This window comes from Onychostoma macrolepis, chromosome 22 (assembly GCF_012432095.1).
Source record: "Onychostoma macrolepis isolate SWU-2019 chromosome 22, ASM1243209v1, whole genome shotgun sequence".
Classification (NCBI taxonomy): domain Eukaryota; kingdom Metazoa; phylum Chordata; class Actinopteri; order Cypriniformes; family Cyprinidae; genus Onychostoma; species Onychostoma macrolepis.
The window spans coordinates 22,140,749-22,168,686 of record NC_081176.1 but is presented as its reverse complement, the minus strand read 5'-3'; the positions used below and the strand labels follow the sequence as shown (position 1 = coordinate 22,168,686).

Here is a 27,938-nt window from a genome sequence, read left to right as displayed (position 1 = left end):
ATAAATGTAACACAAGTCATTTCAAATAATAAAGTCATCTTGTGGCCCCCAAGGTTATTATAGTTAACTAAAACAATAAAAATTGCTATTTGAAATAAAATAAACATTAATACGGAAATAAAACATTTTATAAAACATGTCATACAACACATAATATCTATAATGAAACTCAAATTAAAATAAAAAACAATGTTACATTGTAAATGAGCCATTTTCCAACAGATTCCAGTTATGACCAAGTTTGTTTTGTTTTTTTAATTAAATTATATAGAAACACAGAAAAGGCATGCAATGTGCAGTATGTTTAAATAGAACACCAGACTTCTTTTCCCAGTGAGTGTTTATTACTGAAAGTATAAATTAGTGCGTAGTACATGATCCAGAGTAAATGCTACTGCAAATGCTAAAAATCTCCATGCAAATGATATTATGAAATATCAGTGCGCCCAAGCCTGTGCAAAGGTTTCAAGTGCAAAAATATATTCAGAAGTAGTATTTTTTTCTGCATGAGTTATAAAAGACTTAGGTGCTTGATCACTTGCAAAATAAACAGAAACCCATCTTCATAAGTTATACTCTTAAGCCCTTCTTCAAAATCCTTCAGCTAAATCTACAGGTCGTACAAAATTTGCAGACAAACTGTTAGGCCTGAATGAGTGCATACTGTAAATACATCAAAATGAATAGTGAGCCAACTTTAGCATTAACCATTATACCAAATATAGTTATACACATAACTAGTACCCCTTCAGTCTGCGGCTATCCAAAATCACACCCAGCGGGCGTCTCTGGAACACGTGCTAATGCTTGAAGAAAGAGAATACACAACTTTAGGGACGGTTCGATTTCTGCTGCCATAACCTGGTTGAACAAACTGTCCATCTGTGTCCAGCGTCTGTACTCCACCTGTGCTTTTATCAAACGCTGCTGTCAAAGCCTGCAGCGCTGAGTGCACTTGATCTCGGGCGGCCGTGATGTTCTTCTCACATGGAAGCCGAAGGCTGTCTGGACGTCTTCCAGGTATTTCACGCAGAACGCCGTTGATGACATCATCAATTGTCTTAGACACAGACTGTATCGTCTGACTAAGGCCAGCATCGCTGCCGCTCCCTGTATTACATTAATAAAATGAAGTCATGTCACATATATGTCATAGCGGAGAAGTGTTTCATATGAATGCTATTGTGGAAAGATTGCTGTACCCTTTAGAGAGTTCAACAAAGACAAGTGGAGGTCTTTGATCGCCCGGTTCAGCGCGAGGAGTTTAGCGGTGGTGTTCTGAATTGCACACAAGTACAATCCTTCATCATCCTCTGAACGATCCTCAGAAGAGCCTGACCTGTCCTGTGAAAGAGCAGATGCACAAATATCTCTTCAAGGGAAAGTTCACCACAGAAAAACACTCTCAAACAAACCAAACAAAACCCAAAGCAAAACCAAACAAAAACTAAATTTAAACATTTAAAAATAAATATAAAAAACAAAACCAGATCAAAAGCACAAGAAACAAAAAACAACCCCCAAAAAACAAAAATGACAGAAAAAAAAAAGAAACCCACAAAATAAAACAAAAAAAGAAATAAAAAACAAAAACTAAACATGAAAACCAAACAAAACCCAAAGCAAAGCCAAACAAACCCACAAAACAAAACTAAAACAAAAAAGAAATAAAAACAAAAGCTAAGCAAACAAAAAACTAATTTAAAAATATATACATACAAACCAATATATACATTTTTTAATATATATTAAAAAATAAAACCACCAAACCAGACCAAAAGCACACCAAACAACCCCCCCCTAAAAAAAAAAAAAATTATATAAAAAAAAAATCAAACACAAAAACTAAAACAAAAGCAAATTTAAAAATAAAAACCAAACCAGAGCAAAAACACACCAAACAAGACCAACCCCCCAAAAAACAAACAAAGAAAAACTAAAACCCAAAGCAAAATCAAACAAACCCAGAAAAAACAAACTTAAAATCAAAAAAGAAAAACTAAATAAAACTAAAAAGAAAAATTACACAAAAAACAAACCAAACAAAACCCCCAAAACAAGCCCCCAAGCAACAAAAGAATGAAAACAAAAAACACAAAAACCAAATAAAGTACAAAAATTAAATAAACAAAATAAACCAAAACCAGACCAAACAAAACAATGCCAAACCAAACCATGGAAATAAAAACCATACAAAAACTAATAACAAAAATTCTATAAATAATAAACAATTTAATATAAATAAATATATTTTAAATTAAATATTCACATTTATTGTTGGCTATCTTATTTGTTTTAGACCACAGGGTTTAGGTACGGTGAGTGGGTTTGAGAAATGAGTGAGCTTGTGGGATGCATCCATTTTTCCTTATCCCAGCATCCCATTCTCTTGCTGAACAATAACAACGAGCCTGTAGTTTGTGTATTGAAGATAACAGTTACAGCCACATTAAGGTGACAGATGACACTCCACTCAAGCCATTTATTTTGTAAACAGCAAAACGACCCAAGACGTGCGATAAGACCGCTCAGGTTTGGCGTTTTACAAGCGCTATCCCCCTCGGTCATTGTTGGGCTGGCCATCAATCCAAAACATTTTACACTCAATGACAAACAACAGCTGGCGTACCGACAAACAGCAACGGAAGTAGCTCTGCAGAGTGCTGGCGACATCCATCGCGCTGGATTTCTGAATCTGTGAAATATATTAGAATTTATATTATGAAATTACGTTACAGTATACATTTATATCAGTTAATAAAGTATACATTTATAGTTCAATATTAACTGGATTAATAAAGATTCCATTTTATCAAGTAAATTATTTATTAAGAGAACTTACTGGTATATGAGCAGATGAAAGATCTCGATGCATCTCTGTGGTGATCCTCTGACCAATGAGGAGAAGATCGGTCACACACTGACGAATCCCATCCCGCAAAGAATCCACCACTGACCTCTAAAGAGAAAGAGAATGTTGTTGTATTTATTTATTTTTTTATTCTGACTGGTTTTTAATGTTAAATCTACTATTGGGCTGTAAACGAGAAATATACCCACGTTGTTTATGATTTCTGAACCATGTTCAGTCAAAAGAAGATCAGTCCCATTCACTGCCGCCAGAAAACCGATGGTTTTGAGAGCCGCGCTCATACACTCTGCAACCCTCCTCTGGGCCTCTGTTACCATGGAGGAGATCTCAGAGTCACAGCCCTGAAAGACCAAAACACAGAAAGACCAACACTCTTGTAAGGCTTTTACCGAAAATTCCAAAGTTGATACTTAGCACAGGGTTGCTGCAGGATTTTTAAGCTCAAATTTAAGACTTTAAGACCTTTTTTTAAGACCTTCACAAATAAAATTAATGCCATATGAGCAGGGTAGGGCAATGTCTATGGTAAAAAGCATGATTTACAGTTCAGACAGAAGTTTTCACAAAAACAAAAAGTTTTATAAAATTATACACTTCACATTTCACCCTTAAAATAATTTTTTAAGAAAATGGATGAATCAAAAGTATTATTATATTAATTTAAACCATTATCAATAAATTATTATATTAATTAAATAACATACAAACACATTTTACAGTTTAGATTTTTATAATGAATTATCTCCTTATCGATCCACTAGTTCACATTTACAGCTCTGCGTGTTTGCAGGGTAAAAACATGGGTCGAGTTTTGCATTGGTCTGAACAAAAACAACCCAATGTTCCTGCAATACTGGAGGCTGCAGTTCTAGGACTGCATAGGACCCTATTTTTTTGGGACAGCATCATCTATTCCAACAGAGGAGACCTGATTCAAACAAACAAACAGATGCAAACAAACAGCACATCAGACGTGAAGCGCTGCAGCTAATTAACTGAAGTCTCACACAGACACAAGTCCTCTTTCCAAGAAAACTGAATTTTAAACCAGAATATACTGAATATATTGAAATAAATTAGGTTAAATATTTCAAGAGGGTTACCAACGGGTATGTTTAGGGTTAGGAGTTGGTTAGGACAATAATTAAGTGTATACAATTAAATAACTAGGCCTACATAATTCCTTAAAAATAATAATATACAGAATTTAATAGCAAGTGCTATAAAATAGTATGAGCCACTAATATTTAGTCATTTAGCAGACGCTTTTATCCAAAGCGACTTATAAATGAGGACAATGGAAGCAATCAAAATCAACAAAAGAGCAACAATATGCAAGTGCTATAACAAGTCTATTTTAGCCTGACGCAGTGCACGTAGCAAGAGATTTTTTTTTAAATTAAATAATAAATAAAAAGAAAACATATAATAGGAAAAGTATAGAGCAAGCTAGTGTTAGAGGCCTTTTTTGCTTTTGTTAATTGTATAATAAATAAAAAGAAAACAGAATACAAAAAGATTAGAAAAGCTAGTGTTAGTGTTTTTTTAGAAAACAAGCAGTAAATTAATAGAGTGCAAGTCTAAAAGGGACACGTTTGTTTTTGTTTTTTTAAAGAATAGAATTAGAATAGAGAGGTGTGACGTTCTTCATTCTCTCTTACATTCTTTTTGGCTCATTAAAAATTAATTTTGCTGCCTCGTTCTGGATTAATTGTAAAGGTTTTATAGAACTGGCTGGAAGACCTGACATAATACATACATGCAAAAAATAAATAAATAAAATAAAATAATTAAAAAACAAACAAACAAACAACTATAGGGTCCTAGAAATCCGGTTCTGAAACTACAGCCTCTGGTATTGCAGGAAGACCCTACTCACAACAGCCTTATTGAAAATGCACATTCATTCACTGCCAGCAGGAGGCGCTTTCAAACTGTTTCCCTGGTAACGGCAGAACACAAAGCAGTGCAGCACCGGACTTTGAAACATGCCTTGCTCAAATGTATTTATAGCTTTTTGAAGTTTAATCGTTACATTAAGCTGTATTGCAATTCTGGCCTGTACCCAAATTTAAGACCTCTTGAAATCATAATAAATAATTTCTTGTACAATTTAAGACTTTTTAAGGACCCGCAGGAACCCTGTAGCACAACAAAAGTCTAAACTTTTTAAATGTATTCTATCATTGCATTTGTAAATGCATTTTACTATTGGATACTTACATAGAGGCAATTTAAGCCAATATATAATCAGGTGAGAAATCAAATAAATTGATTATCAGATGCCTAAATGATGATAAATTTACAAGAAGAAGAAAATGATGTTATTTACCTAATTAAATTAAATCAAATGAAAGAAATGTATACAACTGATTAAATTCATTTTACTGCTTGATTTAGTCAGTGTGGAAGAACTTGACTGATCTGCAGAAAGCCAAGTCCTAATTCTAGCTGAACACCTCTGGTGTGACTTTAAATGCAGACCTTGAGCCAAAAACTCTTTACCAAACACCTTTGACTTGTACATACACTATATGGACAAACGTATTGGGACACACCCTTCTTTAGAACAGAAAAAGGCACTTCCAAAACTGTGGCAACAAAGATGGAAACATAATTCATGCATTTAAAAATTTCCATCTCTGTTGCAACAGTTTTGGAAGTGTCTAAAATGACTGTACCCATGTGTACAAGTCATTGGTGTTTGGTGATGAGTTTTTGGCTCAAGATCTGCATTTAAAGTCACACCAGAGGTGTTCAGCTGGGATTAGGACGTGGCTTTCTGCAGACCAGTCAAGTTCTTCCACACTGACTCATTCAATCATTTCTTTTTGAACCTTGCCTTATAAACAGAGGCATTGTCATGTTAGAATAGAAAAGAGTCCTGTCCAAACTGTTGCTTTAAAATTAGAAGCACACAATTCCCTAGAATATCATTATATGCTTAAACATTAAGATTTGTACTCATGGAAATTACTGAAGTAGTCAAACCTGTTCATTAGAAGGGGGTGACCCAATACTTTTGGCAATATAGTATATATGTATATTAGAGAGAGAGAGAGAGAGAGAGAGAGACAAAGACAAATAGATAGTAGTAAAAAATATGAAATGTTTAAATGTTTCTAAACAACAACAATAATAATATTAACAGTTATTTAAAGAAATTAAGCAATTACAATTAAAGAATTTATTTAGAATTTATTTCATTCGTTTCTTTGCTTAAAGAATGTACACTGTATTATTATTATTATTATTAATACATTTACCAACATTTAGACATTTCATTATATATTTATTTGACAGAAACTGATTGAGTGGTTTAAATTTGCCTGTACATAGTAGTAAAATGCATATTATATACCTTAATATTTCTTTAAATTTTGTTTATTAATTAATTATTTTTTAAAGAAATATTAAGGTATACAACTGACTAACAAATGCATTTTACTAACATTAAATCATTTCAAATAAAAAAATATATATAATATCAAAATGTTAATAAAGACATTCATTATAATTATTATTATAAATGCCTTTAAATAATTAAATATTTAATTCATCAAAATTAAAGAAACAATATTAACATCACTAATAAATAATAATTACATTATTTTGATGAGGATATTGCATTTTTATTATTATTATTTTTTATTATTAATTGACTATGAACTGTAATAAGCACCTGAATGAGTAACTGAAGGTAGCCTCCAATTTTCTTGACATCCATCTTGAGCTCCTCAGCTCTCTGAGACACTGAATCAGAGCTGGGCTTAATGCTGGAGACCCAGTGCATGGTAATGAACACAGCCCTTTCAACAGCAGACGTGGCCTTCACTAGATGAGTCTGGGCTTCAGTACTGCAGACAAACACTGTTCACATACACACAAACAGAACAAAATGAGGCTCTTTGTGTAGTGCCGTGATGACACAGGTCTTGTGCATTCATATTGAGCTGAATATTGACACTGATGAATGGCTTTGTTGATTTAGGTTTGTTAAAAACGCTGATGCTTACAGTTCTCCTGACTATCGTCGTCAAGGTGCTCGTAGAGGTCTGTGATGGACCTCACGGCACGGTGAATCGCCAGCAGGTCTAGAGTCAGTTTGTCACCCAAGCTTTCGCTCTCCTCTGTCGACTGGCAGGAGCGCAGACGAGCCACGGCAGAGCCAATCATATCTTTGCAGATGGCTGGGAGGGCGGAGTCAGAAGTGCTGGTGTGCAGAGAGGGGGGCTTGTTCATCAGCCCTAAAAAGACACAGGATATCAAAGTTACTTAATATTTTCCAGGGGAAAACAATCATATTCCTTAAGTTGGCTGAAAAAAAATTATAATCTGTTATTCTAGTATAATTTTTTTATTTCAGTATTATGTACTTTCATTTTCACATTTTCAGTTTTTATTTTAATTTGAATAAGTTTTAGTAAGTTTGTTGTCTTTTGTTCTTTATATTTCTATACATCTTTAATTTATTGTTATTGTAATAATGTATTTAGTTTTAATAGTAGTAATAATTTTACTTTTGTTATATATTAGTTATACTAATGTTTATGTTTTATTTCAGCCTTGAATAAACAATAAAATAAAAACAAAAACAAAGTGAGATGCTACACAAAAACAAAATGCTAAACAAAAACAAAACAAGTGAGACGCCACAAAAAAAACTAAACTAAACAAAAACAAACACAAACAAAATGTATTATACAGCTATGCATACCAGGCTTTTGAACCAATGAGATTACACTGTTTTTCCTGTAATATTTATAGTGCATTTCAATATTTCAATTTTTTAAATTACTGAAAACTATTTTTAATATTTTAGTTAAAAATAAACACCACCGGTTTGCAAATATGTTCCAAAAACTAGTGAGCTGCCTACATAGACGTTACTTTGAAGAATGTTTTTATCCATATAGTGAAAGTCAATGGCGACCAAAACAACACTGTTTGGACCCCACTGACTTTCATTGTATTGACAAAAAACACTGAACGATTTCTAAAAATTGAAAAAAGTCATACAGGTTTGAATGGTAAGCGAATTATGACAGAAATTTACTTTTTGAGTGAATTCTCTCTTCAAAACTACTAATCTGAATGATGATAAAAATCAAAGAGTCGAAAAGACATATACATACAATATAAAGGCTACTTTACCAGTGGACTGTGTGGGAGCACAGTGTAGGCTTTGAATGGGGTGCACTCGGATCTCATATAGACGCCCAGAAATCCTCCTGCTCTTCAGCAAACTTCTACTCCTGAGCCACAAGAAACAGAAAATAAGAGATACAGATACATTTGAACTTATATCTGGCCTTGAACCATCATTATCAGTCAGATAACACTGCTTCCTTAACAGATAGTTAGATGATGTACACTTTGAGTTAACTGCTCATCCCAAGCACAGAAAGACAAGAGAGGAAGTCAAGAGGTGAAAAGCTAAGGAATATCTGTGAGCTGAAGAAAGGGTTTAGATTCACCAATATTGAATTTAGCTGTAGTTACATAATCTTGCAGGCAAAGAAAATGGGTTAAAAATGCTGCAGGAATGTTCGTTTCCATAGGGCTCGGTTTATAAATGGAAAAATATCATCATGGAGGAAGACAATAACCAGTGTTGGGCAAAAAGTATACTTCTCTTTCGTTCTTCAATAAAGAAGTACAGAGTGCCGAAGAGCAGCATCGTGTACTCAATAAGACTAATAAATTCAAATACCTTCTGCGAGAGAAAGACGAGGTTGAGGAAGAGGCAGATAGGTCTGGTTCCCACTCATCATTAGGGTCGTAAAACACGTCGTCATCTTTAGAGGCGCTCTCCCCCTACAGCCAATAAACATCAAACTTGATTTAGCCACAGATTCTTTTACGATAATAAGAGCAAGTGCCAATACTACATGTTTCCTGCTTTTACTGGGCAATTACAAGGAAATAAACAGGCTTCAAATGGCCTCACATATTATTGCATTCAAACAACTCAGCTCTGTGTTAAATACTCAGCACTTTGTTCAAATCAAGTGTGGCACAAAGATTCCATGTCAAGTACAGAGTTACACAAAAATACAATAAAACAAACATAAAAATAAAAATAAAACAAAGCTAAACACTACATATAATGAAATAAAGACAAAAAAATAAAACTTTCTAATGTCAAGTAGGGGTGGGAAATATGACCAAAATCTTATATCCCGATATGAGTCATTTTATTTTCAGATTTTTACCCAAAGTTGAATGGATTGGCCATTATTGAGAGTTATAAACACATGAAATGTGGGTTTCATTCATACTGGACACCAGTGGGCGCCCACGCGCAGTAACTCCACATATGCATCACAGAACTAACAGAACTGATGATGTTCCACGAAATCCCTAATATGGATAAAGGCTTCGCTATCGCTGTAAGTGAATAAAAAGAAGATAACAACATCAAATATTTTGAATGATAAAACGCAAGGACAATAAACGCTCACCTGCGACAATATATGGTTTATTTGTGTTCTTTAAGCCATCTCTGGTATTTTCATAATGATAAAATTAGTTATATTTGCAAGCCATTGCTAATCGACAGCCGTTATTACAGTATAGAATATATTTTCTGCCTCATTCTGTGATAAGAAGCCACATCAGATCACAAAAGGAAGTTATTTCAAACACTCGACTAATGTTGTGAAGTAAAAACGAGTTATAATGTTCTCTTTTGTTGGACAGGTTTAGAAACGCTTATTGCAAGTCATTACAAGGAAGATATGCGTGGCGTATGTTACTTTTTCAAATGCATGTTATAAGCGGGGGAGCGTTTCCTCATCTTAGCATGTGAACTCACAGGCACACACAGCCAATTCTGAGAGAAATAAAACACACAAAAATTATTGAAATGCAAAACTGAAAAACCGCAATTCACAAGTGCATATTGAACCTTGGATGTCGCACCGAACATTTCAATATTATATTGAGAATTGTTTTTGTAAATTAATCAAAAACACTGCATATTCTTCACTGTGTAAATTAAATATACATTTCTTCTTATTAAAGTTACAAAAGTGATTTAGTCAAGAGCAGTGAGAGATTTTCTCTCTCTGTTGTTTGATTAACAGGAATGACAGACAGTAGGAAAATTAAACTGCTGTCCCTTTAAGACCGAACATCCAGATCCAATTATACGGTTACGTGCGTTTTCTTTCTCAGCTGTTTACTTTCACTTAAGACCTGTTTACGAGGATACTTGTAAATCACGGGGATTTTGACACATAAGTTATAAGTATGTGTCAAAAACACTCACTCGCTCTATGAGCAGTGGATTCATGCGTGCGTCCTGTGCGCACCTCTCAGACTGCAAAAACAGTCTCACAGAATACAAGTTACTATTGAAGAATAAAACCTCATTAGCATGCGCTAATGGTAAACAAAAAGAGCATGACGAAGCACAGTTTAGCAGTTGTACTACTTTTTATGTTTGCTGAACAAAGGAAGCTGTGAAAGAGAATGTTAAAAGAGTTTGAGGTAAACAGTTTTTAGGTTTTTGCGCCATGTCGCATTGATGAATACGCCATTTCATGTAGCATTTTTATTGGTTGGTCAGTACATGTAGGTCGTAGCAGCAAACACACTGTGCAATGATCATGCTGAATTTCTGACACTGTCAGAAAATGAATGAATGAATGAATGAATGAATGAGGCATTTATATAGCGCTTTAATGTGTATTGCAATACACCCAAAGCGCTTTACAATCATGTGGGGGGTCTCTCCTCAACCACCACCAGTGTGCAGCATCCACTTGGATGATGCGACGGCAGCCACAGGACAACGGCGCCAGTGCGCTCACCACACACCAGCTACAGGTGGAGAGGAGAGAGTGTCATAGAGCCAATCAAGTGGATGGGGATTATTGGGAAGCCATGATAGACAAGGGCCAGTGGAGGAATTTGGCCAGGACACCGGGTTACACCCTACTCTTTACGATGAGTGTCATGGGATTTTTAATGACCACAGAGAGTCAGGACCTCGGTTTAACGTCTCATCCGAAAGACGGTGCTTTTTTTACAGTATAGTGTCCCCGTCATACTGGGGCATTAGGACCCACACAGACTGCAGGGTGAGCACCCCCTGCTGGCCTCACTAACACCTCTTCCAACAGCAACCTAGTTTTCCCAGGAGGTCTCCCATCCAGGTACTGACCAGGCTCAGCCCTGCTTAGCTTCCATGGGCAACCGGTCTTGGGCTGCAGGGTGATATGGCTGTGGCATAATGATCGTAGGCTATCTTTGGTCGCAAGACCGTGACAACGGCCGTCTTTGAACCTCTCACTGTACGACATAGGGCCCCCGTTTAGGAGCCACAATCACAGAAATTACCATGATTGTTTCACGATGCCAATCTTTTGTCTGGGACAGCCAAAAATCGTGCAGTGTGTAGAAGGTTTAAGAGCGATAAAGATGATAGTCCAAAATCTCTAATTGTGATTAATTGTGCATACCGGTATATTGCCCACCCAAGTGACATGCTACACAAAATTTGCTACAGAAAACAAATAAACTAAACACACTTTAAAAAAAATAAAAATGATAAGTGAGATGCTACACAAAAACAAAACAAATAAATTTAAAAAAACAAATACATAAATAAACAAGTAAACACTAAACAATAAAAAACCTAAAATAAAACAAAACACTAAATAAAATAATCAAAACAATGTTAAAACAGATGCTACACAAAAACAACACCAAAATCAACCAAAACCCCCTAAAAACAAACCAAACTAAATCCAACCTATCCAAAACAAAACAAAAAAACACCTAACCAACCAACCAAAAAAATAAATAAATAAAAAAATAGATTAAAAAAAATGATGTAGCTAAAACAAGGGTTTTAAAGGGGTCATGACATGGATTTTTTTTTAATGTTCCTTGAGGTTTACTTATAATGTTAATAAAGTTTTTTGCACATGGGCCTATGGTGAGAAGATGATTGCACTGAAGGCAGTGTTTATGCAAATGTTTGTGCCCAGGTGACATCACCTTGTACCTCAGATCCAAAACGTGCCATTTTTGGAGCTTGATTAAACAAATGCTTTGTTTATAATGAGGAGGAAGTTTAAACTATTAAACTTGCAGGATGTTTGTGGTACCAAGACCTCATATATGCCAAAAGATCAAGGCAAATTTTATTTCTCACATCATGACCCCTTTAAACCAATGACTACCCAGCTACAAAAACAGAAACCAAATCAGCAAAACAAAAAAAAACAAAAAAAGTGTTTGCCGCACATTGTTTGTCTAGTTAGAGACAAAACCTGGATTAACACCGAAGAGGATATCATTTGTAGCTATATGACGTCAAAAGGTTAGGACGCTGTGTACTTTGCTACAAAAATGCCACTGTGCAGCTCAAGCAGCAAGTTTACAGCTATTAACTAAGTGAACATCTTTTATTAAGCCACCTGCTCAAGCTCCCTCATGGCAGCCAAGTTGCACTGGAATTTCTCCAGGCTCCAGAAGGTGGAAATTCCCAGTTTGGTGTTCTGAACTTGGACCTGCAGTTGGACGTCTCCACTCTCGCTCTCTTTATCAGTCGCCTCATGTCTGTTATGAAAACACAAATTCATGTCTGATTCCATCCTAACACTTTAATGTTTAATAAACCCAGAATTTAAAATTACTCACTTATCAATAAACTCACACTTTTCTGGTCATTAGTGATTGCTGGCAAAGACTTTATTATTTATTAATTTAATTATTTATTTAAATAAATTTACATTATACTAAATTAGTTTGATACAATTTTCCCTAATCATAAATTCTGATTGGTTAATACTGTAGCAATGTTGTTCCAGGACCAACAAAGATGTTGATCCAGGAACATTAAATCCATTACTCCCACTAAATAACTGTACCTGCTGAAGACTGTGTGTTTCCTGAGTTTGGCACCGATTTTGTTTGCTTCTTCAATCATCAAAGACAGCTTCAAGGAATCCCACTGTGGGTAGGCTGCAAACATTCAACAAAAATATGGAGAATAACACACTGCTAAGAACATCACTGATGGAAAACCCCATGTCTTTGAATTTAAAGTGTGCATGTACCGGTTTTAGGGGTCTGGGTCATTTTAAGAGCACGTTTTCTCTCAATCTGAGCAAGATCTTCTGCAATCTTCCTCTTCTCTGCTTCAAGAGCCTCTACAATCTTAGCATGCCGGATATCATGATCAGCCATCGCCTATAGAAAAAGTTTAAAATCTGAATGAGTCACAAATTAAAAGACGATGAAGCCATCTTCTGTATAAACTTGCTAAAATAAACTAAATAATATAAGTAAAATCTAACTAAATAACTATAACTAAAGTAATACATAGTACAGAAATAATATAACTATAAAGTAATATAAAGTAAATAAATAACAACTAACATAACAAATAAACTGAAAATATTCGGAACAAATATCTTAAGTAAAACATAATATAAATAAAACTAAGTCACTGAATAAATAATTAACCCTAACTGAATAAAAATTATAACTAGGGGTGTCAACGTTAACGCATGCGATTAATCAAAAAAATATTAACGTGTTAAAAATTTTAACGCAAATTAATCGTTTTATAAGGTTTGACCCCAACTTCTTCCCGTCATCGCAGCGCGGAAGGTCTATCATTGTGTGATGAGGGTACAGCACCAGTGTTGCCAGGGTCGCGGCACAAGTGGGCTATTTTGAAAATATAGTCGTGGGAAAAAATTACAGAGCCGTGGGTTACGTTTTTTTGGGCTACTTTTATAATGTACCGTGGCCGCCCAAAGCGTATATAGACAAATAACAATAAAAATAGATCCTTTTACTAATGTGTATTATACTTGGAATGTAAACCTGGCAACTTAAGAACGGAGAGGCGGTTGTATCACAAACAAACAACGTGAGTTTCAGCAGAGCAGCAGAAATAAACATGACAACAGCCACTATAGATTATATTAGATAATAAACACGATTACGATAGGATATTTGTATGTGATTTTCTTGAGATGAATGTGTTCATCTGAAATGCTCATTTGTGCAGCGATATAAAAGGCTATAAATAGCATATTTTAACAACAGTAAACGACCAAATTCCACATGTGATTGCAAAAGGAAGTTATTACAAACACTCGATGGTGGTTTGAAGTGAGTTCTGAGTAAAAGTGTACTATTAATCTCATAAATTGTTTTATGAAGCATGATGCTAATATTAGCTCTAATGCAGCTGCAGAACAGGTCCAATTCCTCTTTATAATGCATTTTGTCATAATACTTCACGTAAGGTCGCAAGAAATGTTTTGTTGTATTTATTTAGAAATACTTTTGATAATAGTTGGGTAAATGTATACTGGGATTGAAGCGATGTGGCTTGGTAAACGTTTTATTGCCAGTATAAAGGCTGATAATGGCTGAATAAAAACAAAAGAATAATGATAAAAGAATAATAAGGATTATGTCTCATACCTGGCGGAGGTGTGGGTTCTGTTTCCTTAAACTAGTTTGTCATGCATTTCTTTATTTCAACACATTTACAGGTAAATCCTAGTATTTTAAATTTGTGATTAATCATGACTGCGATTAAATTTTTTAATCGATTGACAGCACTAATTATAACTATAAAACTAAATACATACATTAGTTAGTTGGCTACATTATTTATGTATATATAATAAACACACACATATACACACACATAAATATATATATATATTTTTTAAAGTGGCCAGACGGTGAGTAAATTTACAGCAAATTTAGATTTTTTTTGGGTGAACTATCCCTTTAAGAAGGAGAAGAGCATCAATTTTGATTTTTACTGGTCTTTCTGTACCTGTCTAGTAGCCTGGGCCTCCATCTGCAGACGTCTCTTATGGGTGGTGACTTCCTGCTCCAGTAGACTCTTTGCTGTCTGCAGTTGCTCTATTTTGCAGACAACCCTCTTTTTATGCAGCTCCTGCTCTCTCTTCCGTTCACTCTCCTCCTCCTGAGGAAGCGTTTGATTAGCTGGAGTCACACATGCTACACACAGATACGTCTGCTAACAGCTTACCAGCTCTCGCTCCAGAGCTTTGATCCTCTCCTCGTACTGACTCTTCTGCTCGCTCAGCTCTTTCTGTGCCATCTCTTTTGCCACCTGAATGCCCTGCATCATCTCCTCTTTGGCCTTCAACCGAGCCGCCTCGATCTCTGCTTCAAGTCTGTATAAAAAAAATATTAAGAATGGACCTTTCAACAGATGTTTTGGCCTTCCTTATTAACATTTTCTTTGATTAATGGTGGACAATTTTACAGTTCTTTCACATGAAACCAAGTAAAATGAGTTCCTGTAGAGGTAAATATAGGGCTTGAACTCACTGAGCTCTCTGAGCCGACAGCAGCTCGTTTTTAGCGAACTCAAAGTCCTTCTGACCATCTCCACTGCTCCAACAGGACGCGCGCTTCCCGCTCTGAACCTCGGCGGGGTGGTTGAACCGAAAGTAGTGATCTCCTCCAAGAATCACACGGTCTCCCTGAAATAAAAGGTGAATAAACAAATATACGGTTTGACGATTTATGTGGAGGTTCTCCGAACATTTGAGAAGTTTGGAATCAGAGCCGTGGCAGGAACTCACGTGCTGGAGAACGGTGCACTCAGACACAAGATGTCCATTCACAAAGGTCTTGGCATTTGGCATCGGTTTAATGCTGACGGTACCTTTCACGCTGGAGATGACACTGAAAACGCAATTAAAAACAATAAGACTTGTTGGAAAATGTATTGATCGATATTAGAGATTTAACTGTGCACAGCATTTACATTATTTTTGTCATCATGTTAATATTTTAAGCACTAATAATTTACTGTAAAACACTGCAAAATGTCATCTTCAAGATCAGCAAATCTCAAAATGAATATCCATTTTTCATACTGTACATTATAATGTTGTAATGCCTAAATTAACTAGCATTTAAAATTTTAGTTTAAGTGTTTTATTCTTCATTTATTTACATAAAAGAAAAAAAAATAACATAACATAATGCCATAACATTAAAAGACATTTCCTATATGTCAGCAAATATGTAAGCAGTTTTATTTTTATGACGATTTTGTCATTTTTGAAGCTTAAAAGACTTGGAAAAGAATGACCAGCACATTATTCAAAACATCCTCTTTTGTGTTCCTTGGAACAGCGTTATTTATACTATTATTAGTATTTATTAATATTTTAAATTAGCTTTTATATTAAATATCTTAATTATTTTTAATATTTTAAGCTTTTCATATTTTAGTTTACGATTAAGTAATTTTGTTATATGCTTTTGTCATATATATATATGTTTTTATATTTTATATATTATTTAAATTGAAGTAATTTTAGTACTTCAATTTAACAATTTCATTTCTATGTGAGTTACCAAGACAAAGTCTTATTTTCATTTTTTAAGCTTAGGTATTTCCTCTAATATTAATATTTTATTTCAGATTCTGTCATCACTTACTCACCCTCATGTCATTCCAAATCAGATTTATTTTTTTTCTTCTGACCACAAAAGAAGCTGTTTTTAAGAAGGTTGGTCACCAAACAGGTGACGTTAGCCACTGACTTCCATATTATGGGGTAAAAAATACTATATAAGTCAATGGCTACCAGCAAATGTTTGGTTACCAACATTCTTAAAAATATCTTGTTTAGTGCTCAACAGAAGAAAGAAACTCAAGATACAGATTTGGAACGACATGAGGGTGAGTACATAATGACAGAATTGGCATTTTTGGCTGAACTGTTCTTTTAAGTGTACAAATCCAATCAGTTTTAAGATGATTTAAACAAGTGAAAGATGGAGTGGTAGTAGACTGTGGACGGGACCCGTCTCACCAGTGCTCATCGGCGATGAGAGCTCCAGACAGCTGGATGTCGTGGGCCGACTCAGACTTGAGCTTGCCGACCTTGGTCTCGCCCTCTTTAATCATGTACAGCAGCATCTCTGACAGCTGCGGATCCTCATTCAGGTTCACAAGGTTAGGCAGCCGATTATCCACTTTAAAGGTGACGCCGGCGCGCTGAACGAGGTACAGCGAATAAACAGACGAACAAAGTGAAGAAGAAAGAGAAAGAAAATGGCCATGAAACCCATTTGAAAAGCTCATCGATCCATCACACACTGAAGTCTGACCGCTATTTGCAAGCGTGAGGCGAATCATTACCTGCAGCTCTTTGGTTTCTTCACGCTTCCTCCTCTCTGCCTCTTCCAGCCTTTCTTTCCAAGTTCTGCACATATTGAATGACACAAAGACTGTAAAACCTTGATATGTACAGAATTTAAAAACATCTGTCAAAGGACTATTCAGTCTTTTGTGTGTAAAACGTTTTAACACACTAACTGCAAGTATGTGACAAAATTGTAAATTACAATAAAATTAGTGCTGTCAAATGATTAATCGCATCCAAAATAAGTTGTTTACATACTGTAATATGTGTATGTATACTGTGTATATTTTGTATGTATATATAAATACACGCATACAGTATAGATTTTGAAAATATTTACATATAAATATATTTAATATTTAAATGTAACATTTTTCTTATATATACACACATGCATGTGTGTATTTATATTTACATAATAAATATACACAGTACACACACGTCATATAAACAAAAACTTTTATTTTGAATGCGATTAATCGTTTGACAGCACTAAATAAAATATAACATAAAACCGATTTAAAATGATTATATGGTTTGTATATAATCTAATTTTACAATAAAATAGTTTTGAAAACAATTCATAATACAAAGAGAATTCAACAACCTTATAAAATTACATTTATAAAACAGATAGTTCCGGTTGATTCTGATTGGTTGAGCCAAATTACTCTATAAACATACACCTTTGTTTACTTTGTGTGTTGCTCGGCAACCACTTTGTTGGAACCATAGATTCCAACCACAACCGTTTCTGAGGAACTACATTGTTTGGTGGAGGAATACTGTTTTTATTAATATCATTATACTTATTTGCTCTGTTTTATTTTTGTGAAACATTACTAAGTGTATGAAATAACCGTTTTATAAAAGCAATAAGCCCTGTGAAGCCGTGGTTTACAGTGAATTTTTAACAGCTAACGGGGTCTGCTTCGCGTCGTGCCTAACAACGCCCCTTAGCTGTTATAAATCCACTGTAAACCACGGCTTCACGGGGCTTATTGATTTAATTCCATGTATTCATCACAGAATATAAAATAATCAGAATTATAATAAAATTACTTTCCCGTCTGAACAGCTTTCCACTGATGTCGGTATGATCTCATGGGCTGGGAGAAGAGCCAAACATGTTTCAATCCTCTTAACGTCTCATTTACTGCGAGCTGCCACAGCAAACTACACAGTGATGGCCAGGAAATGTGTTTTCGGCTTTTTCTATTCCAAAACCACCTTCCCTAACCTCAAACTAAACCTGGCTACGGGCCGGGAATTTTTGCACTTTAAAGGAATGAGAAACATCGGAGAGGTTGCAGTTTTGTTAGAAGCAAGTTACTCCTGAACTCTTCCATGATTTTAGTAAATATTTCTGTGAATATTGGCGTTTGTTGTTACAGTGGTTCAAATAAAGGTAAAGGATTAAAATTAATTATATCTTGTGTTCACTTCAAGAAGAAACATGATTATTTTAAAAGCTTGGTTATTTTTATCTACATTAAAAGCTAAGGGTTGGTAAATTTTTTTTTTTTTTTTTTTAAGGAGAAGTCTCTTATACTCACAAGTCTGCATTTACTTGATCAGAAAGACAGTAAACACAGCAATACTGTGAAATATTCTTAGAATTTAAAATAACTTTTTTGTATTTTAATACATGTTAAAATGTAATTTATTCCTCTGATCAAAGCTAAATTTTCAGCATCATTACTTTAGTCTTCAGTGTCACATGATCCTTCAGAAATCATTCTAACATGCTGATATGCTGCTCAAGAAACATTATTATCAGTGTTGAAAACAGTTGAGCTGCTTAATATTTTTGTGGAAACTGTGATAGACTTTTTCAGGATTGTTTGATAAATAGAAAGTTCAACAGTAGAGCATTTAATAATGTTACAAAATATTTCTATTTCAAATAAATGTATTTACTGTCACTTTTGATCAATTTAAAGCATCCTTGCTGAATAAAAGTTAGTTTTTTAATGCTGACTTACCCCACATTTTATACTTATTATTCATAATACAATTACATAGTAATGTATTAATTATTTACTAATATTTTATGTATAATAAGTGCACTGCAATATTCTATAAACACAGTTTACATTAATTAAATTTTTTTAATAAAATTGTATTGTCGTTATATTTAAATTTTAATAATAACAGTAACAATTCAGCCTTTTATGAAGCAAGTACACAAAAAGCGATTATATAGATTACTGTCAATAAGCTGAACAATATAAATAAGAGTGATTAAAAGTGACCACAGGTTGTCAATCAAATAAAAACTGGCCCCATTTACTCATAAAAAAAAATATATATATATATATATATATATATATATATATATATATATATAGCCAAAAATATCAGCACCCTTGCAATTCTGTCAGAAAATGCAACCCAACCAACCTTTTGGTACTCACATGTTTTTTTTGTTTTTTTGCATTGGAACAACACAAAAAAACAGAAGAAAAGTCAAATCTGATACAATTCCACACAGAACCCAAAAAATTCACTATACAAAACTATTGGCACCCTTAACTTAATATTTGGTAGCACCCCCTTTGGAAAAACAACTGAAATCAATCGCTTCCTGTATCCATGAATGAGTTTCTTACACCTCTCTACTGGAATTGTGGACCACTCTTCTTTTGCAAACTGCTCCAGGTCATTCAGATTTGAAGGATGACTTCAAGGATGACTCATTGCTGGCCATTTCAGAACTCTCCAGCGCTTTGTTTGTAACCATTTCTGAGTGCTTTTTGAAGTGTGTTTCGGGTCATTGTCCTGCTGGAAGACCCATGACCTCTGGTGGAGACGCAGCTTTCTGACACTGGCCACTACGCTGCGCCCCAAAATTCTTTGGTAATCATCAGATTTCATGATACCGTTCACACAGTCAAGGCCAACAGCAGCAAAGCAACCCCAAAACATCTTTGAACCTCCACCATGTTTGATTGTAGGGACTGTGTTCTTTTCTTTGAAGGCCTCATTTCTTTTTCTGTAAACAGTGCCATGATGTCCTTTACCAAAAAGCTCTACTTTTGTCTCATCTGTCTACAGTACGTTCTCCCAGAAGGATTGTGGTTTTGTCACATAAGTTTTGGCAAACTCCAGTCTTGCTTTTTTTATGCTTTTGTGTCAGCAGTGGTGTCCTCCTGGGTCTCCTACCATAGCAATTCAGATGGTGACGGATAGTGCGAGCTGACACTGTTGCCGTGTCTGCAGATCAGCTTCAATTTGTTTGGAAGTTAATCTGGGTTCTTTATCCACCATTCGAACAATCCTTCGTTGTAAGTTTTCATTAATTTTGCTCTTCCGTCCACGTCCAGGGAGGTTAGCTACAGTGCCATGGGCTGTAAACCTCTTGATGATATTGCGCACAGTGGACGCAGGAACAACAAAAACAATTTTTTCTCTCAAATCCACAGACAACTATTTACACTTCTTTCTTTTCTCCATGCTCAGTGTGATACACAACACAAAGGTTGAGTCAACTTTTCTCCATTTTAACTGGTTGCAAGTGTGATTACTACATTGCCCACACCTGCTACTTGCCACAGGTGTGTCTAAATACAAATTACAGGAGCATCACATGCTTGAAAAGCAATTATTTCTTACAATTTTGACAAGGTGCCAATAATTTTGTCCAGTCCATTTTTGAGTTCTGTGTGAAATTTTATCAAGTTTGACTTTTTTTTTTTGTGTTGTTGCAGTGCAAACAAAAACAATAAGCACGTGAATACCAAACATGAGAGGTTCTGAAAGAAGTGTTGCATTTTCTAACAGAATGGCAAGGGTGCCTATATTTTTGGCCATGACTGTAGATATATTTCTGCTTTATTCTGATAACGCCTGCTTTCAACATTACAATTAATTCCCGAAAGACACAATCAAGTCCATCCATACTAGATATTCCTCATTAAATATACTGTTAAATATCACTGAATCAATCAATTAAATATCACTGAATTAAGGATGAACTGACTTTAAATGAAAATTAAGCGTTTACTTTTGTCCTCTTGCATTAATACACACTATTTTCCTATTTAATACTGTAAAGCTGCTTTGACACAATCTGTATTGTTAAAAAGCGCTATATAAACAAACAAAGGCGACTTGACTTGTTTGATTTGAAAATCAAATGGGTTGTGAACAGCGCTTTCTTTTATTTTCACCGTATAATGCGAGTCATAACCCTGAGTTTTGTAGTTTATATCCACACACCTGTGAGCCTCGGCCATTTCATGCTCCTGTTGAGAGAGTTTAGTCTTAAGAGAGGCGATCTCTTGCTGAAACAGTCTCATTTTCACGGGCTCGATGCCTTGAGAGCTCATCTGAGCCGCACGGAGCTTCTCCACCTCTGCTTTCAGCTCTGGACAGAGATTCAGAAAATATGAGTTATGTCACACACATTCTTAAAAATATACAAAAAATAACCTATGTAAATAAAATAATAGTAAAATAAAATATATAATAATAATTATTATTATTGTATATATACAAAAAATAACTCCACTTAACATAAGTAAAAAAAAACACATTTTAATTCCTGTCAGAGGCAGTACAGAACAGAAATCGCTGAGGATGCCCTCTAGGGGAGAGGTGTGGCGCAGTGTTTTTCTAACACACCCTTCTTGAGGAGTATGACAGCTGACGGACAGACAGAATAAAGAGCTGTAACCGTTCCTGACCTCGGATCAGTTTGGCGTTGGTGTCTTCGTTGACTTTGGCGATGTTAATGATCATACGGGCCTGCTGGGCGTAGCGTAACGTGCTCAGGCTCTCCTCCATGTTACTGGCTGCAGGGCTCAGGGTGGCGATCATGGCCGTCTTGGAGTTTCCTCCGAGGCTTTCCTTCAGTAACCTGAACACAAGAGGGAGCTGAAGCACTTCTGCTGCTTTTATCAGCAAAAAATCCTGCATGCTGTGCCATATTTTACATTTAATTAAAAAATGTTATAAATGTGGCTGGTATTATTGTACATTATTGTATATTGTACATTCATTAGTACCCATTTTGTTAGTGCCCAACCTTTTGTTAAATGTTTATTTATTCCTTTTTTATTTAAATTACTATTTTGGGAAATGCTCATTTAATTATTTTTTATATAATTTTGCTGCACTTCTGAAACTATTTTCCCCTTTTATGCTGAGTAAACAGGCCACACTGGTGTGATATTATTATCGGTATTATAAAAGTTATATTTATTTAATAATGTAACTACATAAATTTAATAATATAAATATAATTCTATTACTGTATTATATCAGATTTTTTATTTCATTTTGTGTAATTTTCAGCACTTCTAAAATTATTTTCCACTTTGGTCGAGCAAACAAAAATATGATCAAATGTACAGACGTATCTAAAATTAGAAATCAGATATTGAATATAAAATAAATATAATTCTATTTTATTATAATATTAGAAAATTATTTAACATTTTTAATGTAACTTTCTGTACTTCTGAGAAAGGCCAAACTGATGTAATAAAATAATATTATGCAATAAAATGAGATTATTTATTAATATTACCAATAATGGCAATAAAATTAACCAATCATTTTATAGTTTACTCTAACAAAGAGTATTTCCTTCTTTTGAAGAAATACTTTAGAACAACTAGAGACAAAGAATTATTTCTGTGTATTTTCTAGGTATCATGAATGGGTGGGGGGATGAATTAAATTAAATTAAATCACACTGAAATTCCTTGACATCAGGGCCTTGGAAATGTATTACATTGCTGAAGCTGTGGTGTTGTTGTTTTAATTCAAACTAACAAAACTGCAATGAAATACAAAATAAATCAATAAAAATTCATAAGCAAAAGCTTCTCACCACGTGAGCACTGACTCTCTGTACGGGGTGAAGACTTTCTTTCTGCTCTGAGCCTGTTCTGAGAGTGACGAGATCACCTTTCCCAGCGTGAGCAGAGACTTGTTGATACTCGCTCCCTCCTGGGAAAAATAAAAAAATTCACATTACAAATGTGTCAGATTTAAGATTTCATTATGTATTGCATTACAATCCAATTCACCATTATTTAACATGTACAGAACAGTAAGCAGCAAAATGCACTGTGGGTAATAATGACACAGGATAAACAGAGCTACTGCATGCTGGATTACCCTGAGCCGGTCTCCACTGGTCTGGGCTGAAGTACAGCGCTCACTTCCTGCCAAATCCACCAGATTTATCCGGCTGGTGATGCAATGATCGTGCTCCTCTTCCTCCACAAACTCTGTCTGTGTACATGAAAACACCATCATATAACTATCACATTAATTATATCACATATATCACATCATTAAATTATTCATATGTTGGCTGAAGTAAAAGTAGCATCTCAGTGCAAATATATCTGAGGGTCTTACTTTTGTTTGCATCATGACCAGAGTGAAAACAGAGTGTGATCTGGAGCTTTTATCGTTCATGCCGGTGGCGGCCGTGGCTCTCTGTTTGTTACCGAGTGCAAGCCAAGTCTGTGAAGATGGGGGAGGGAAAATTTATTGATGGTATGAACAAAAATAATATGTAATGAATGTAAAAAGCGAACAGACACCTTACATTACCTGAATATCAGCATAAGATGTGACTACGTTCCTGAAAGAGAGTATAGAGATTAGTGACAGCAGCACAAAACAAAAAAATACAATTAAATTAAATTAAATTAAAATAAAACACAACAAAAGAAATCAAAACCAAAAACTAAAACAAAAAAAAAAAAAAAATAAAATAAAACACCAAAACAAAAATAAAAACCAACATAAAACAACAAAAATAAAACAAAACAAAACAAAAAAAAAAAAACAAAAATAACATAAAAACCCACAAGACAACAAAATGACCCCAAAAACATCAAATAAAATACAAAAACAACAAAACAAAAAAAAAAAAACACCAAAACAAAATAAAAAACCAACATAAAACAACAAAACAAAAAATAACATAAAAAACCCACAAGACAACAAAATGACCCCAAAAAACATCAAATAAAATACAAAAACAACAAAACAAAATTTAAAAAATACCTAAAACAACAAAAAATAAACAAAAAAACAAAACAAAAAAAAAGTTAAAGAAAAAAAAACAAAAAACTAAATAACAAAAAAAAAAAAAAAAAAAAAAACTAAATAAAAAAAAAACAACATCATAAAATAACAAAAAAAAAAAAAAAAAGAATTCCATGGCCACAGTAATCCTGGCATGTAAATGAAATGTTTGCTTACGTGGACAGGTCTGCAACATAAGGCCCGTAGACAGGATGTTCTCTCACACGCAGCTGGAAAAGGCAAGAAAAGGACTGAATTGCTGAACAGGTCAATAAGGAAGACAAATACACTAAAAGACATTTGTAATATTTAATATTTTTTATCGAGTTGTTGCACTTACAGGCATTTTCTTCTGGTTTTGTTCGTCCTTTGCCACCAGCAAATCGTGGATTTTCTCATTGTACACCTCAAAATAGCTCATCTCCAGATGGCAGGAGATCTTGAATATAAATAAACCTGCATTTAGAACGGTCAAACAAGCTATATTTATAATTCAATCATAAAATGTAAATGAACAATCAACATATGGGGCAGTAACCTCTTTGGTTTCAGTTCTGGCCAATTTTGAGAAAAGTTCCTTGCAGAATCTGGGAATAACGCCAGCCTCTTCACCAAAACCCATCATACTAGAAAACATCCAAAATGTTTTATTTAAATTATTATTACTACATTTATAAAAAAAACAATGCAGTTTCAAAGAGAATCGTCACTCACGTGTAGGACTTTCCAGAACCCGTTTGGCCATATGCAAAAAGACACGTGTTAAATCCCTCAAATGCTCTTTCAAGCAAGGGCCGAGCCAGTTTTTCATAAACCATCTGCTGACTGGCAAAACTTGCATCCGATTCATTGACAGAGCAAAAAGAGAAGTCAAAGGTAAATGTGTAGTTTTGTTTAGTATCTGGATGCTGCACAACAGTTTCTTGGTTGTTCATGAAGATCACCTGACGGGTTTTCTCATTCTTCTCCCTGTGGACACAAAAAAAATAAAATAAAAAATAGCGAAAAGTAAGTGGCACTTTGCACAATAATATTAAAATATATAATTATATTAATAAAATATTATATATATATATTTATTTTTTTTTTATGTTATTATTATATTATATTTTTATAACAATTAATATTACTACATAATATCACAGTTTACCCCAAGAGGTCAAACTAAATACTAAAAAAAAGATAATTACAAAAACAAATAACAATAAATAAATATTTTTAAATAAATAGTAAGCAGTATTTTAAATAGAATATACCAGAATGGGTAACAGGGTTGACTGTTGGACTGCTGTTGGTTTATAATTAGTGATAATTCATTAATTTACAAAATAATATTTGCCAAAAATTAGGAATAATATTTGTTTGATATTTTTCTTTAAAATAAATTACATAAAAGGGTTAAACAATTAAGACTAATAAATGCTGTCAAAATTACAATATGCATAAAAATTAATTTAAAAAGAATTATCATTATTTATTTAGGATGCTTGTCTTACAGCTTTGCTTGAAAACAGGTCCAAATAATGTCATTACCTGGGTGTCACAATTTCATTTTTTTATTTATTTATTTTTTTAACAAAAGGGGAAATCATGCAATAACAGGGTTGCATAAAACAAATATTATGTTTGTTGTAATTGGAATAAATTGTAAATCAAATAAATGACACAGTAAATAAATTATCTAAATAGTTAGATACAGATATATATCTTTTGAGATTTTCATTCATTTTTAATTAGGTTTTATACACTAAAAGTTTAAAAACATTTCTTACCTTGAACTGAAGGGTCTAACTCGGACTGCGACAGTGACCGCGCTGTTCTCCATCTTCAGCTCTTGAGGTCGTAGAGCACTTGATCTGCTCACAGCTTCAAGAGGAGCATGTCCTTCAGCAGGAGCAGCTCTAGAAACACTGGTTCCTCCATGAGGTGTGGAGCTCATTAGGGCCGGAGGTCTCCTCACCTGTGCTAAGGGTGTCATGTGCCTATTTAAACCACCAATCTGAGCCCTCTCACCTCCTGCTCCACATGTTGATCTCATGGTGTCAGTGCTCTTCTGTCTTGCTGCTGCAGTTGTGTGTTTGGTAGATGTGGGTCTTGATGCATCTTTACCTGCCAGCCTCTCAAAGACGTCTCTCTTGACGCTTAATTTCTCAAACTGGGTTCTTCTTGTAGGTGTCGAAATGGTTTTACCCTCCTCATGAGTGGCACTGACCTTCTCAGAGCTTGTTTTCTGAGCACCCCATGAGGTTTTCCCAGGTGTTTTGATGATTTCGTGGGTCTCTCTTGCTGGATTGGGTTCGGTTAGGACTTTGGTTCTGTTTATGGACCCTGTTCTGGTCCGGCGCTGAAGGGTCAGGCGTTTCTCTCCTCTTTGGTTCTCCTGTGTGGTTTCTTCATTGTGGTTTGCAGTGGTTCTGCTGCTGGGTTTTCTCTGAAGAGTGAGTCTGACACCAGAGGATGGTGTTTTAAATGTGTTTTCTCCACATTTTGGGAGTGCTGAGATCACATAAGTCCTGTTTACTTCTTTGGTTTTATTCAAAGTTGATGTGGTCTCTCCTTCTTTTGAGCCATCCATCATTGTATGGGTCCAAAAACAAGACTTTTGACTATAAGATTGTCTTAAGATTGTCGCACATGTACTTCAGCCCACAAATGTAATTGTTGTATAATAGCGAGTACACCGAGGTGAATAACCTGTCAAATGGCTTAAAAATACATGTTTACTTGAACCCATAACTAAAACTGACCTGGAAGTGTTGATGTCCTGTTTTGTAAACAATTAAAAGTTCTTTTGTTTGTGGATTTAAAAAACGCAGTCCTTTCTTCTTCTAGTTTACTAACGTTACCGTTCCGACGGTAAGAAAGTAACCGACTGAACGCCGCCTCAAAGCGTCAATAAAAACAACAACTCCCTGTCCGCTCGCCGCCATACTGCCGCTCTAATTCAAAACCTGTAGGCGTGCTGTGATAGGTCAGCTCAGTTTGACGCGAAGGCGCGTAGCAGTAACGCTCATCTACCAACAGATGGCAGTGTCTCGTAGAGTTACACGGGAAGCCAAACAAGAACGAATGGTTTCATCCGAAAAGTGTGTGTGTGTACCTACTTAACCATATTTTGGGGACAAATTTGTACCCACAAGTGAGGTAAAGCTGACAAAATCTCCAAAAACCTCCCTTTGGGGACGTCCTCATTTGTAAAACCGGTTTAAAAGTATACTAAACAAAATTATTTTGAAATTGTAAAAATGCAGACAGTTTCCTGTAAGGGGTAGGGTTGGTGTAGGGCAATAGAAAATACGGTTTGAATGTCCCCATTTAGATAGCTAAGTAAACGTGTGTGTGTGTGTGAGTGAGAGAGTGAGTTTTTTGTTTGTAAAATAAAGTGTAGTATGAAAATATATATTAATAATATATTATTTTATATGTAAATAACAATAATTTAAATAATCAATAGTTATTTATATATAATGTCTTTAGTTTTTTTTAAATGTATACTGTGTGTGTGTATATGTGTATATACATACTCTGTCTTTAGTTTATGCTAATTTAAATCACTTAATTATTTATATTTATTATATTAGTTAAATTTATATAAGAACATAAATGTATTTATTTTGTGTGTATGTGTGTATATATGTGTATATATATATATATATATATATATATATATATATATATATATATATATATATACATACACACACAGTATATATTATATATATTAAACTCTACATTTTACTGCCTTTATGCTGATTTAAATAATAATAATAAACTTTTATTGATTTGCAGCTTTATTTTCTTTTGCGTATATCATTACTTTAAAATAATTTTTA

The 27,938-nt window shown here is 34.4% G+C and overlaps 1 protein-coding gene across 1 annotated transcript; it reads right to left on the bottom strand.

The window, feature by feature from the left end:
- Positions 1-47: 47 nt before the first annotated feature.
- On the bottom strand, positions 48-27,037 carry kif14 (kinesin family member 14). The gene is made up of 29 exons (XM_058761193.1): positions 25,878-27,037; positions 24,820-25,074; positions 24,644-24,731; positions 24,446-24,544; positions 24,283-24,335; positions 23,626-23,656; positions 23,428-23,535; positions 23,182-23,298; positions 22,892-23,010; positions 21,741-21,913; positions 21,274-21,421; positions 17,049-17,112; positions 16,720-16,904; positions 15,475-15,577; positions 15,218-15,372; positions 14,913-15,060; positions 14,694-14,846; positions 12,946-13,078; positions 12,757-12,850; positions 12,304-12,445; positions 8,586-8,689; positions 8,027-8,127; positions 6,889-7,119; positions 6,555-6,742; positions 3,061-3,213; positions 2,843-2,959; positions 2,630-2,695; positions 1,203-1,344; positions 48-1,110 (listed from the first exon to the last, which is right to left on the bottom strand). Exons 1-29 carry the CDS (start codon positions 26,681-26,683, stop codon positions 770-772), a joined length of 4,617 nt encoding a protein of 1,538 aa, XP_058617176.1. The 5' UTR covers positions 26,684-27,037; the 3' UTR covers positions 48-769.
- Between the last annotated feature and the right edge of the window lie 901 nt (positions 27,038-27,938).